The sequence below is a fragment of the Bubalus bubalis genome, chromosome 10 (assembly GCF_019923935.1).
Source record: "Bubalus bubalis isolate 160015118507 breed Murrah chromosome 10, NDDB_SH_1, whole genome shotgun sequence".
Taxonomy (NCBI): domain Eukaryota; kingdom Metazoa; phylum Chordata; class Mammalia; order Artiodactyla; family Bovidae; genus Bubalus; species Bubalus bubalis.
The window spans coordinates 103595945-103610436 of NC_059166.1; the positions used below are offsets into that span (position 1 = coordinate 103595945).

Genomic DNA, 14492 nt, shown 5'->3' on the forward strand with positions numbered 1-14492 from the left:
CTGTTTTCTGACCAGGGATCAAACCCTTGCCCTCTACCGTTCTGAGTATGGAGTCCTAACCACTGGACTGCCAGTGAAGCCCCCACTTTTTAAACCCGTCTCTAACATATTCAATTCAGGTGTAGGGAGGTGTATACACACACACACACACGACTTACTCAAGGTATCAGGGAATGTGTAAACATATACTGCAAACACTACTGTTTCTTCAAAACTGTACTTTAAAAGAATTTGTCTGCACATGGAAAAAAAAAGGGGTGCTCATTTTAGTGACTAAAACCTGACACCGCTTTCATGTTCTCCATGATACTCTTAGATGCTTATCAAATACTATTTAAGAACAGAATGGCAGTTAAAAAGATTCCAGAGATTAAGATTCTGAAGCTAAATTGGGGGACCACAATATAATGTTTAAGTACTCTGGTTGAAGAGGGATGACCAGATATGGTTGCATGCCTGGGTTAAATGTGTCTAGGCATGGAGCTGTGGGAATAAGAGCACTGTTTCAGGAAAAGGGGGCATTAAAAGGAATAACAGAAGTTTCTGTGAGGCAAAATGACCATTGACATTTATTTCTAGGTTTTTCCTCCAACTAGACTGTATTTTCTCTTATGATTAATAACATACTGAATTTTAAAACACCATCTGATAACTTCATGTGTTCAAGACAGTTCATATTTCAACTATTAGATACATGGAATCTCTCAAGATATATTATGAGGATTTCTGTAGTTTTATTTACAAGATACAAAATAGATAAAAATTAAATCTCATCATGCTGAACACTGCAGAGATGAGGTTTATAAAGTAAACTGACAATCCAACACCACAAACTAAATGTTTCAAACTCAAAATGTTTTTCACTAATCATGAAGGACTTCTCAATAAACACAAATGCTATTTTATGTGTTCTGTGATAATACTGGGAGAAGGCAATGACACCCCACTCCAGTACTCTTGCCTGGCAAATCCCATGGATGGAGGAGCCTGGTAGGCTGCAGTCCATGGAGTCGCTAGGAGTCGGACAGGACTGAGCGACTTCACTTTCACTTTTCCCTTTCATGCATTGGAGAAGGAAATGGCAACCCACTCCAGTGTTCTTGTCTGGAGAATCCCAGGGATGGGGGAGCCTGGTGGGCTGCCATCTATGGGGCCGCAGAGTCGGACACAACTGAAGTGACTTAACAGCAGCAGCAGCAGTGATACTAATTATCATGTAATGATCAATTACACTTCCCAAGAGCAGGCTGCAAAACAACACAACCCAGGTCAAGTTACTAGCCCATTACAAAAGATCTAAGATTTAAAGAAGCAATGGCCCCCAGGACCCCCTTTTGTTTTAGCTTCAAGTTTCAAGAATGGATTATATTAAATGTTAAATTGGTATATGAAGAGATGGAATCAAATTCTTTAAAACATAAGGTGAAGCATTTTTGCTCACTCAAATTTTGAGGCTTTTACTCAGTTTTATTAAAAAAAAAAAAAAGATCAGACATGTGTCTCTTTCAGATTAACATTGAACTATACAAAAGCTTTTCAGATGGCTGAAACTTAACTTCACATGCCAAAAGCTTAGATTTGAATTAACTTCAAAACTTAAAAAGGTATGCAATTATTGATATGCAAATGAGAACACATGCCCAGAAGGTAAGCTGCACAAAACCACTTGGTTGGTGGAACTGCGCTTCATTCCATGGCCTTCCTCTACTAGTTTCTCCTCAGTACAGAATTGGGTCATTGGTCCAAAGTTATCTAATCCTTAAAAAGTTTATAATGGAAAGCACTTTCAATAAAGTTCCCTAACTGTGTCTTCAAGGAATTTATCATGTCAACTTCATTTAATCCTTCACTTGTTAACCAAAATCCACACTTCAAATGGCACTAAGACCAATTCTTTCACATGGTGTCCTACAAAATAAGTTAACGAGAAGCAAAACAACTTCAGTGACGATAAACGCATATCATCGTTTATTTAATGTTTAAGCTCTTGCACTAGATTTTTACAAGCTGGTGAACACTGACAAATTATTTCTCCCACAGAACTATAACCACTTGTTCCCGGACAGTATAAATATATGGTTGAGCTAACCTTAATACACATCACCATTTTATCAATTACATAATAAAACAAATTGTCAAGTATCCAAATATTAAGTTACACAGCTCAAAAGGTATATAAAATATTAAATGTCTGCTCAATTCATTAGCAGAAACCCACTTTTTTTTTTTGCAAGAGAGGCTGGGAATCACACTTCAAACAAAACTAAGTCGGTAAACAACTTCAGGTAAGTATGAAAAAAAATTACAAGAATTTCAGAAATTTTGATTAAGAATTGTTTTAGTTACAGTAACAAAGTATTTCTACCTTTTAAAAAAATATTTACTAAATTAAAGCGCATATTCTACATGTTCTGCACAAGACAAAGGCAACATTTTACTAAAAATACTTAAGAGTCCCCTCCCATTCTTTTTTCAGGCCCTCCCTGTTAAGTTGCACCCCAAAGTGCAAACATTAAAATGAACTGTAAGGCTTTTATCTGGAGACATTAAAGACATGTGCTTCTGTACAATGTAGATTTTCAAAATGGAGGCCTTCTACAACATAAAATGAGATTTATAGAAAGATATTAAATAATCACTGTAAGACTTGGTTAATTAAAAAGGGAGCAAATCTGATGGATACTGGTATGAGTGTGGGAGATGTAAACATATTGTGAGCAAACAAACCTCATAGGCCCTATTTTCTGTTTGAAATGATGCAAGGAATAAACCACATAAGGTCCAGAGTGTTCATAGTTCCTGGGATTTGTTCTATATGATACTAAAAATATACAAGTATTGTGCTGGGTATTTTGGCACCTAGTCTTTCTAAATTTCTTACATATTGGTAAGATTCTGGCATGGAAACAGATTTAATGACATGACTCAATACTGCATGATTTCAGGAAAGGTCAACTGGTACAAATTATAAGCACATATTAAATGCTGAACAGCAAGAATTCTTTACTAGTATCCAAATAGGTTGATCATAACCTGAACAGGGACTACAATTATGCCAGGCCTATGGCCTGGTAAAACTGCTTTTCAACACTCCTTATAGAAGCTTCATCAGACTTATTCACCAAGTCAACCGGGCTATCTGCTATGTACGACAAATTCCATCCTGTCTCAGGTTCCACTTCCAATCAATGGCATCATGCACCCTGGTTTTATTGAATGCAACAGTTGTTTCTATGCCCATTGGAGTCTTTGAAGCGCAGCCGCATTTTAGGACGATACTTCTCCAAATACAAAAGTTGCTTGCTGTTAAAAGCTCCTCGCCGCTTTCTAGAAGGAAGAAAACAAAGGAAGTTAATTAAAGCAAAGTCCTTCTATCATATTAACATTTACTGTTCCATAGCAGGCAATTATCACCTTTCTTGTTAGCAATTTATCTTCTGATTATTAAATTGTGACTTAATGGAGAAATATGGACTGGCAACATGTGTAAAGGGGAAAAGAGCTATAAAAAGTTAATTTTCTAAATCTTTGGGGTGGTGGTGATTAAAATAGTCAAAACTTATGAATCCATTCATATCAAGTCCAAGAAAAGGCAAAACTAGTTTACTGTAACATGTAGCCGAAATAGAGTGCTTCTGGTGGCTGGGAAGGTGACTACAAAGAGCATGAGGGCATTTTCTGGAATCACCAATATATTCTATATACTGCATTGAGTAGCTATTTTATTTGGCTGTTATGATCAATTCATCTATCTTTTGAGATCTATGCATTTTACTCTATATAAATTACACCTCAATAAAAAGGCAAATAAACAACTTCATCCAAAATTTCAAGTAAATCAGTAATTCACAGAATTATTACTGGATTAGAATTTTTATAATATGAATATCTATGTGAACGGGAAAGATATTTCCTGGTGTCAATACTATCTCAAGAATGAACAAAATGGTCAGATAGGCTTTCAGAAACAAATTGCTTTCATAGTATTAATATATTTAAATTCACCAACATTCAATGAAGAAATAAAAAGTGCAAATGAAAAGAACTTATTAAATACATACTGTCTTATGAACTGTACTGCATCTTCATATTTCATTCCACCTTCAATTAATGCTAGGGCAACAAGCACTGGAGCTCTGTGAAGAATTTTTGATATATTATTTTTCAAAGTCAAATTCTGGAAAATTCAATACTCCAAACATTCCCCTATCCAAAACCACTATTATTTATGCCACACTTCCTGTGTTAGTATTTATAGAAAATGTTGGACATTAATAAAATATCACTTTCACATATCCAAGTTTTCATCTATAAAAAGAAAACTAGTAACTACATAAACTAACACAAGTAAGTCTAGAAATTAAGACATATTACTGGAGAGCAGTATCTTGATAAATGCTGACAATATTTCCTTAAGTTCCTAGCAGTGAAAAATACTTTCCACTTAAGTATCTTCCAGAAAAATTTGCTTTGTTTCATGATCAATTAGACTGAGACACAGCTGCATGCCCACCTCTGCAGGGCCATGCTGTTTTCATTTCACTCTTCTCCACTTGGGACTTTTTTTGGGGGCAGCAGGGGCCAAGGGCATTGGTAATAATATGGACACATGTATTTTGGCACTACTGGGTAATGAGTTCCTACTTGAATCAGGATGCAAAAATATACCACATTCAATGCAAATCCATCTTAGTGATTTTCCCAGTAAACTCGGACAGTGACTATAGGTACAACTTAGAACACATAATTAAGCAATTCTGCCCATAGAAGCAAGTATAATAAATTTTAGCAATAGCACTCGTCAGTTCCAAATATACTGGAATACATTACTCTGTTACACTCACCTACTTTCAGTAAGCCAACAAAGCAAATTGAGTCACAAACTGGTGACTGTCTTTACACAGGAGCCAAAAATGAAGCTTTCACTAAGAATTAAGATCGACACCATTAAATGGGTTTACAAAACCCTCTTACCTGCCAAGGCCTGCAACACAATGAACAGCAATACAACAACCAGGGTCTTCACGAAACTTAATTTTCACAAGACTTAACCAATCATCAACAATCTGGCTAGATGGTGGTGCGCCATCATCAAAAGGCCAATCCTAAGTCAAAAGAATATACATTTTAGGTTTTTAATATAAATACCACACTAATAATTCTAAAATTCTAACACCCAAATGTTTTCAAAAGCATTTTGTCTTTAATAAGTGCTTCTTTATGAAACCCCACAGTCAAAGAAATGCAAATAAATGCTGAATCTTTATGAAGATCTTTTATTACTTTAAATCTCTGGTCAGCTTTCACCTTAATTGGAAACTAAGACTATAATTTTATAATAACTTAAACTTGCAGCACAGTACTATAAACACAGAGGAACCATTAAACACTTACAAGAACATGGATGCCTTCTTTCTCCACAAGAGTAGTGTCATAAGTTGCTTCACATACTCTTACGATTGTGGTAACTCCATACTTCTTAAGTTCCTGGATAAAAACATGGAGACAGCGAAGGGTTTATACAAATGTCATTCTTTTGTTTTGTTCTTATTTTTAATGGGCTCTAGAGGATGGGATGGGAAAATAATCACATTATTCTTGCTCACAGTTTGTCATTTTGATCATCTCTCTAATAGGTACTGTTGGTTAACAGAAAATCATATATGTTGAAAAGAGAAGCAGTCTTTTACTTTAAATGACTATACTAAAATAGCACTGAACAGCAATGTTAAACCACAGATTTTTAATAAATTTTAAGTTAAAAAAAAGTCCACGACCCTTCATTTACTGAAGTTGTTTACAGTCATGGCAATGCTGGCTGGCTGAGGCACTGACAAGAGAATCAGAAGCCATTCAGGAACCAAAGGAATAACTCATGACAAAGTCATTTGACTTGACATATATTAATTCTTTAAACTTCTTCTCATTTGCAGCATACAGTGTATAGTTTAGAGCCTTAAAAATATACTTAATGTAAAATCTCAAAAATGCAGTGTTAAACTTCCCACTATTTAAGATTATAGGCTTTAAAACGCAATGTATTATTACTAATTATAACACTTGGCATTTAAAAAATATATTGATGACAATAAAATTTAAAAGCACTTCTATGATCTGGGAGGGCTATTTTTTATTTCTGATTATCTATAGATATTTATAAAATGAAATGCACATGCATACAAATTAATTATTCAACATTACAATCCTTTCTGACAGTCAAGAGGTTAAGCAGTGAGACAGTTTTGACTATCTAGCAACCACCAGAAACACAATTAAATCAGTGGCTGAAAATTGTATCCTAAGCGTCAGAAGAGGGCCAAGACATAAACTAACTTTGGTTTATAGTTGTCAGCCATTATGCTTAGAAAATATAAAAAACCCACAAAGTGAGCCTCCTTCCAACAACTTTATAAGCAACAGCCACAGGTAACAGTCCACATATAAATTTAAATGAAGAAAACTGTGAGGCATGAAGAATTAGATATTAACTTATAAACCTAATCTATTTCAAGTACATGGCCTTCTCAAAAATGTATAAAATTATTCACCTAATCTAGAGAAGACAGTGATATTTCTAAGAGCTGGAGCTATTGTCATCAACCACCTCACAATTTTCAAAACACTGCTATATAAAAGCTCCACTATTACACTACAATCAGTTTAAGCTATTAAAAAGCATCAAAACTCACCTCTATAAATTTGCTTAACGTTGCATTAGTTGGGTTGTGTGTAATAAGAAATCTCATGTTCCTGTATGTAACTTCCACAGGAGCTGGGCGGTTCATTCGAGCCATGCTAATTTAGTTAAAAAACACTCAATAGGGATATGAAAGAATTTAAAAAATTGAATACAGAAATGATGCAAAGAAACACAGTCAACTTTAATATACTCCACTTGAAATTCTCAGTGCTTTTAAGTATGAAGTTGGGAGTAATGAATGAATGAACCTCTTAACAAGAAGCAGCAATTCTTCAATCCAGTAATACTGAGGCAATAGAAAGGAAGTGCACTGAGGTTTACCCCATCCAGATCAGAACTCTTGTATAAAAATGCTCTGTGGATTTCAATTCAACACTTCGGTGTCCAGGTTAACCAGTCTTTTGGGGGCTTCTTGGTTGAGCAGTAATGAATTTCTGCAGTTCACTTGTCTGCATAGAGGTCGTGCTGTGCCTGGCAGTAATCTCCACTGCCCTTCAGAAACTCCATAAATGTGTGACCGAGAACACCACAGAACTGCTGTTTAAAAGAGAGAAAAATGTTGCTTTCAATTCAAAAGGAACGTGTTTTTACCGTATTTAACTGCATGGCTATCTTTTCAAATTCCAGCCCAAGCTAACTTTTTAACTTTCACTTGAACCACAAAAATACAGGGTGACTACAGGTTAAGTCAATAAGCAAAGATTACTTTAAATTGAAATTACTGATCTAATACAACTACTGCTCAAAGAATATCACTGTTACATTTGGTGAATATCCCTTATATACATTCTTCTATTAATTACTCCTTTTAATACTTAGCTATTTGCTTTACACTGTTATAAACTATTATGCACAACTTTCTATATTGATTTTTTCCAACTGGCAAAATAGTTACATATTACAAAAATTCACTATATTGGTCAATACATTAAGGAAAAAAAAGAAACTCATTTTCAAAATGCTACCATATATACTGTCCCATTCATTCCTTCACAACTTATTAACTTACTATTTCCCTTTAACAGTTATCCCTCATCTGAGTCTGGAAGTTTTATCAACTAGTTACACGAAATATAAGCACACTACATACACATACATAGAACTTCCACTTATAACTATAAAAAAGATGTTCATTAATTGTAATACTCTTTTGTAGTTTGTATTTTGGGGGAACCTTCAAACACCATCCAAAGGACAACCTTATTAAGCTTGTTGCTGCCGGTGGGGGCCAGATCCTCATTAGGAAGCCCAAGTCAGACAGTGACGTGACTCAAACCATCAATACAGTCGCGTACCATGCCAAACCTGATTCTGATCAGCGCTTCTGCACACAGTATATCATCTATGAGGACTTTTCTAATCATTGCCCAGAAAGGGTTCAGCAGGGCAAAGTCTGGATGGCTCCTTCCAGCTGGTTTATAGATTGTGTGATGTCCTTTGAGTTGCTCCCTCTTGACAACTGAACTCGCAGTATGATAACCTAGTGATTGCACTGTTTTCATCAGTCACATTTTTACAAATAGGTAGACTCATTCATAGGAGAAGGTGATGGCACCCCACTCTAGTACTCTTGCCTGGAAAATCCCATGGATGGAGGAGCCTGGTAGGCTGCAGTCCATGGGGTCGCGAAGAGTCCGACACGACTTAGCGACTTCCCTTTCCCTTTGTATTTTAAAATCAAAATTTCACTAATCCCGTCTTAAACTGAAATCTAATCCAAAGAAAACGACAGAGGGAAGTGGTAGTGTTGTTTAGTCACTAAATTGTGTCTGACTCTGCAGCCCCACTGACTAGTCCATCAGGCTCCTCTCTCCATGTGATTTTACAGGCATGAATACCAGTGTGTGTTGTCACTTCCTGGGGTGGTAATCTAGGGGAACTGGTGTCAAGGGGAACTGGTGGTGGGGTGGTGTGAATTACCTTACATTTTGCCCACAAGTCTCAAAAAGCAAGTTAACTGTTACGAATTATACTTTTTCCAAGTTCCCCTTAAAGACCTAAATGAGTTTTATGCCAACATCAAACATAATATGAATGTTCACAGGATATTTTCAGAATATATACAGGAAAAGCACTGATGTTGACATTAGTCTTCTTCCAAGTAGTTTATAAGGAACTTGTGTGGTGGGAAGTAAACAGGACTGAAAAAATATTAATAGCAGGTTAACAAGAGCACTAAGAGCCAGCCACTGCCTCTAACACTTTACAGGTATTCTCAGTTCAGTTCAGTCGCTCAGTCCTGTCTGACTCTTTGCGACCCCACGAATTGCAGCACGCCAGGCCTCCCTGTCCAACACCAACTCCCGGAGTTCACTCAGAGTCATGTCCATCCAGTCAGTGAGGCCATCCAGCCATCTCATCCTCTGTCATCCCCTTACTCCTCCTGCCCCCAATCCCTTCCAGCATCAGAGTCTTTTCCAATGAGTCAACTCTTCGCATGAGGTGGCCAAAGTACTGGAGTTTCAGCTTTAGCATCATTCCTTCCAAAGAAATCCCAGGGCTGATCTCCTTCAGAATGGATGGTTGGATCTCCTTGCAGTCCAAGGGACTCTCAAGAGTCTTCTCTAACACCACAGTTCAAAAGCATCAATTCTTTGGCGCTCAGCTTTCTTCACAGTCCAGCTCTCACATCCATACATGACCACTGGAAAAACCATAGCCTTGACTAGACAGACCTTTAGTGGATAAATTAATAAAATCGTTATACTACTTCCTTAGAATGAACAGTTTATTCTGGCACTTTTCCAATGACAGTGAATTAAAGCAATCTGCAAAGTTGTTAAGGTCAAGGGCTCTTATCTCAGTATTCTGATTTCCAAGTGCTACCCTCTTTCAATTGAAAGCTATTTAATAGACACAGTATGGCACACCACTGATTTCCATATTTAACAGCTAAAACTCCTGTTACTGCATAGTCTGGCCACATCTTTTCCAAATAGGCTGTTTAAGGAGAAATAACAGAAAGAAATAATTTATTTAACGAAACGGTGGTTATTTTAGGATTTTTTTTTTTTTTCCCCCTGAGTGGAGCCACGCTGTGATTGTGGGGGGTGAGGGAAAGACAGATGATGGATTTCCACAAAAGCATAAATATCTAACGTCTTTCTGTTTTGCCCAAGACGTTCCCCTATTTCCAAGTTCTTCGCCCCAGCAAAAACTATGATAGGAAGTTTGGAAATCCCAAGTAATTTCCCCATCCCACTATCAACTGCATTTAATCACAGAAACACACACGGCCGGGGCGGGGAGTTGGGGGTGGGGTGGGGGTGCGGCGGCAATATCTGTGCAGAAATTTGTCATATTGCAGAGTCAAAGCAATATATCTCTGTAACTGTTTGACAAATGGTTAGTTGAAGTTTTTCCCACAACTTATACTTTATATAATGCACCTGGAATAATGCATGTATAAAATGCTGCTTACTCCTGAGAATGATCTAGCATTCCTGTCTTCAACTTTTTCACTGCCATCACACAAAAATTCATAGGCAAAGAGTAACAGGATGGGAATTTCCTAGCGGTTGAGTGGTTAGGACTACGCGCTATCACTGTGCCGTGTGTTCAGTCGCTCTGTTGTGTCCGACTCTTTGCGACCCCACGGACCGTTTGCCCGCCAGGTTCCTGTCCATGGGGATTCTACAAGCAAAAACACCGGAGTGGGTTGCCATGCCCTCCTCCTTCAGGGCATCTTCCCAACCCAAGTCTCCCGCATTGCAGGCGGATTCTTTACAGTCCGAGCCACCAGGGAAGCCCGAAAATACTGGAGTGAGTAACCTATCCTTCTTCAGGGGATCTTCCCGACCCAGCAATCGAACCGAGGATCCGCGTTGCAGCCGGATTCTTTACTAGCTGAGCTACCAGGGAAGCTCTGCGCTCTCACTGTCAAGGGTTCAACCCCTGATCCCACAAGACTTTCCTTGCGGCCAAAAAAAAAAAAAAAAAGGCTCATAATCTAGATCTCATGAAATTAACGGTGCCAGACTACTGTGCAAACAACTTAATATTCGTGGAATACTAGCGAGTTCCACGGGCGGCAGCTCAACCTCACTGTGGTCTGGTTGGCCACGGTACCACAAGCCAGCCAGAGGCAACAAGAAGAGTTTCAAGAACAGCCCGAAGGCCCAGATTACAGAGCGCCTTGAGTCGCTCGAGGCCTGAACGGAGCGTGCCAGCCGCTCCCACGGCTGTAAGGCTGGCCGCTCCTCGCCTGCCGGCGCGCCCCGCCTCGGGGCGGCGACAAGCCCAGACTTGCTCCCGCCGCCCGGGAGGGGCGGGCGGCTCACCTGGCGGGGCCGCGCAGCCTGGGTCACGGGTCTGCGCCGCGCCTTCAGGCCGGCGCCGGCGCCGAGGCCATTTTGTCCGAGCGCCGGTCGCGGCCGCGGAGCGCAGGATGGCCGCACAGGCCGAGTCCCGCCGGCCGGCGCCGGAGTCCCGGCCCGGTCCGCAAGCGCTGCGTTGCCCTCCCGCCCTCCCGCCCGCCGGCTCCGGGGGCGCGCCCGCAGCACTGACGCGCAGCTCGCGCCCCGCCCGGGCCACGTCCCCGCTGCCGAGCCCCGCGGCAAACAAAGGGGCCTGGGGCGCCGGCCGCCCCGCCGGACGTCAGGGCCGGCGACGGTCACAAAGCGGCTTCTGTGCCGCAGGCCGCGCCGCCCGCCGCCGGGCCTCGGGCCGGGACGCGGGCGGGCGCCGAGCTGCTAACAAAGGCGGCGGCGCGGGGCGTGCGTACTCACAGGAATATGTCTACTCATTGAAGATTGTGGCCTAACCATACAGCCGGTCCCGAGGCGGCGGCGGCGGCGGGGCAGGGTCGGCGGCGGGCGTCGTGCGGTGGCGGCGGCTTCGCAGGCGGCAGGGGCACCGGAGTCGGTCCTGCAGTGAACGGCCCGGGGAAGAGCGCGCAGCCTCGCCGCCCGCAGCCCAGGCAGCCAATGCGCGCGTCGCGGCGCCCTTGCGTCATAGGGTCTCTTATTTATATGCAGCGTGACGTGAGGGCCCCGGTGACCAATCGCAGCCAGGCTCCAGGCCGAGCGCCGGCGACAGGGGGCGGAACCCGACCCTGTGGACGTCACGGCGCGGCGGCGGCTACCGGCATGAACCGGTTGATGAATGGCGGCGGCTGCCGTCGGAGCGCTGGCCGGCGGGGGAGGGGCGGGGAGGTCCGGGAAGGGCGCGGGAGGAAGACCGGGGGCGGGAGGGGAGGCCGGGAACGGGAGGAGACGCTCAACTGCCTGACTAAAACGCCAGAGGCCTGAGGACACTCTCGTCACCGGAGCAGGCCTGAAGCTGGCCTCGGCTCAGCACGCAGTGCCCGCCGGTCCGGCACCGAGCCGGAGTCCCGGCCCGGGCTACTTTTGCTGAGAGTCAGATCACAGTCCGCTCTGCCCGCGGTTTCCCCGAGCACCGCTCCCCGCGATCCCTATCGCCAGAAAATGGTTCTGCGGGCGAGCCGAAGCGGGCGCTCTCGAGCAGGACGGGCGTGATTCAGCGAGCAGCCCACAGGAGACGGGAGAGTGCCTTAGATGCGCATAAACGCTCCTGCTCCCCACAGGCGGCTTTGGTCGCGTCTTCACACGATGCATGCGGGTGACTGCAGTTGGTTCGAGCGTGGCATTTGGAAATCGCATCCGTCCTTTGTACCTCTGCTCATTTGATGTGTTGTCACGGATCATGAAAGGTTAGGCAGCGTTCTAAAAATTAATCTTCGGTTTGGTCAAGGATTGATATAATTGCGTCAAAGCTAAAGCTTTCCTTTTTATTCGTTTTCAGAACTCTTTCACTCTCTTCATAATTGAGGCCCATCACCATTGTTCTCTTACACAAGGGCAGCTCTGTCATTTATAATCTGAAAACTTTCTCCTCTACTTTCTAGAAGGAGTAAACCCGAATTTTACTTGCTATGAAGAACTCGGTTTTCTACTAATATTGAGACCTTTTGTTTGCTGTTTTCATTGAGCATGGATTGGAGAGGCTTTAGGGATCAAATTTTTTTTTAGTGTACAGACTCATTTTAGAATTTATTAGAGCTTCTACTTAGAAACTGCTTGCATGGTTATTCAACTTTTTAGTAAACATATGCTCTATAAATAAAGTAAGTGCTTTCAATAAAGAGATTTGGGTCGACCGCAAGGTTTTAGAGGAACCAAAGTCAAATTGTCTTCATTTTAAAGAAATTGCTTGCCTTGGAAACTTTTGAGTCCATCTAAGTCAGGAAAAATTAAAGAGCTTGAGAAATAATACCCTTTCATTACGTAAAAATTTAAAACTTTAATATGGCAAAAGGCTTTTGACAAACGTAAATTATTTAATGGCCCACTGAAAGTATTGGTGATGTAGCATGGGCAGAATTAACACCCTAGTGAATAAAATACTTAAGCGACATTTACAAGAGTGTGGTTAAAAAACATGTTCAGTCTGCGAGTCTCCATCCAAAAGTTTGTCCGCACAGTGATGTTACTTGGAAGAGTGAGAGCTTTTAAACAACTAAATTTGGTGGGATGAGACATAAATTTAGCCAAGCAGAGCCAAATCAGTATTAACCAGTTTTCTTGTAGAACTTGTGATACAAGTTGAGCTTTGTGAGCCAGATCCTGTAATTAATTATCACAAGCAGTGCTGACACTTAGCTATTGCTCATCAAGCTCTAAAAGCTGGGCTCAGACTCACAAGTGGACTAATCAGCTTTCTGGGGGATCGGTGAGGGTGTGGTCTTTGCCTCTCCTATGCGGTACCACCTTGTTCTACTTTGAAAAGACACGCCTGCCATACGACCCAGCAATCCCACTGCTGGGCATACACACTGAGGAAACCAGAATTGAAAGAGACACCTGTACCCCAGTGTTCATCGCAGCACTGTTTATAATAGCCAGGACATGGAAGCAACCTAGATGTCCATCAGCAGATGAATGGATAAGAAAGCTGTGGTACATATACACAATGGAATATTACTCAGCCATAAAAAAAGAATACATTTGAATCAGTTCTAATGAGGTGGATGAAACTGGAGCCTATTAAACAGACTAAAGTAAGCCAGAAAGAAAAACACCAATAGAGTATACTAATGCATATATATGGAATTTAGAAAGATGGTAACGATAACCCTGTATGTGAGACAGCAAAAGAGACACAGATGTATAGAATAGTCTTTTGGACTCTGTGGGAGAGGGCGAGGGTGGGATGATTTGGGAAAATGGTATTGGAACATGTATAATATCATATGTGAAATGAATCGCCAGTCCAGGTTCGATGCAGGATACAGGATGCTTGGGTCTGGTGCACTGGGATGACCCAGAGGGATGGTATGGGGAGGGAGGTGGGAGGGGGCTTCAGGATGGGGAACACGTGTACACCCGTGGTGGATTCATGTTGGTGTATGGCAAAACCAATACAATATTGCAAAGTAATTAGCCTGAAATTAAATAAGTTTTTATTTTTTAAAAAAGAAAAGACACAGATGAAAAACTAGGTGAAGTTTTTGCCCTTAAGAAAAAACAAAACTTGAAACAAGATGTATTAATAAATGTGATCTTGCTCACCAGCTCACTACATTTTCTCAGGGTAGTCATGGACCTGCCACTTTGGCAGCTGCCATGGTTATATGTGTCCTGTGGTCTTACGGTTCACTGCTAAACATGTGTGCTATACTTAGCCGAGTAGTTTTAAGCTGCTGATTAAAACTACTTAGAGACCAGTGGTCCATCCTGTCATTGGTTAGGAGGCTCCTGTGGTCAGAGTACAACTCACCTACCTCTATAGATTTGCACTTGGAACATCAGCACCCAAACTTGTTAAAGCAGTG

The 14492-nt window shown here is 41.5% G+C and overlaps 1 protein-coding gene across 2 annotated transcripts; it reads right to left on the reverse strand.

Annotated features, from left to right (window-relative positions):
- Positions 1 to 1940: 1940 nt before the first annotated feature.
- PTP4A1 (protein tyrosine phosphatase 4A1) lies at positions 1941 to 11583 on the reverse strand. 2 transcript variants are annotated; one of them, XM_025294961.3, is made up of 6 exons: positions 11428 to 11583; positions 6690 to 7237; positions 5395 to 5487; positions 4975 to 5105; positions 4062 to 4136; positions 1941 to 3327 (listed from the first exon to the last, which is right to left on the reverse strand). In XM_025294961.3, the coding sequence occupies exons 2-6, from the start codon at positions 6792 to 6794 to the stop codon at positions 3210 to 3212; spliced, it is 522 nt and encodes a 173-aa protein (XP_025150746.1). In that variant the 5' UTR covers positions 6795 to 7237; positions 11428 to 11583; the 3' UTR covers positions 1941 to 3209. The 2 variants fall into 2 exon arrangements, with proteins under 2 accessions (XP_025150746.1, XP_006073880.1); XM_006073818.4 differs by having other exon boundaries at positions 6690 to 7234; positions 11428 to 11572.
- Positions 11584 to 14492: the final 2909 nt, after the last annotated feature.

Bases quoted from the DNA above. Each gene is read 5' to 3' on its own strand.
- PTP4A1 (XM_025294961.3), bottom strand. From the start codon at position 6,794: ATGGCTCGAATGAACCGCCCAGCTCCTGTGGAAGTTACATACAGGAAC. The intron at 5,106-5,394 runs GTAAGTGTTTAA...CTTTTGACTTAG, and splicing joins AAGAAGGCATCCATGTTCTT to GATTGGCCTTTTGATGATGG. The intron at 3,328-4,061 runs GTATGTATTTAA...TCTTCCTTCTAG, and splicing joins GCAGTACAGTTCATAAGACA to AAAGCGGCGAGGAGCTTTTA.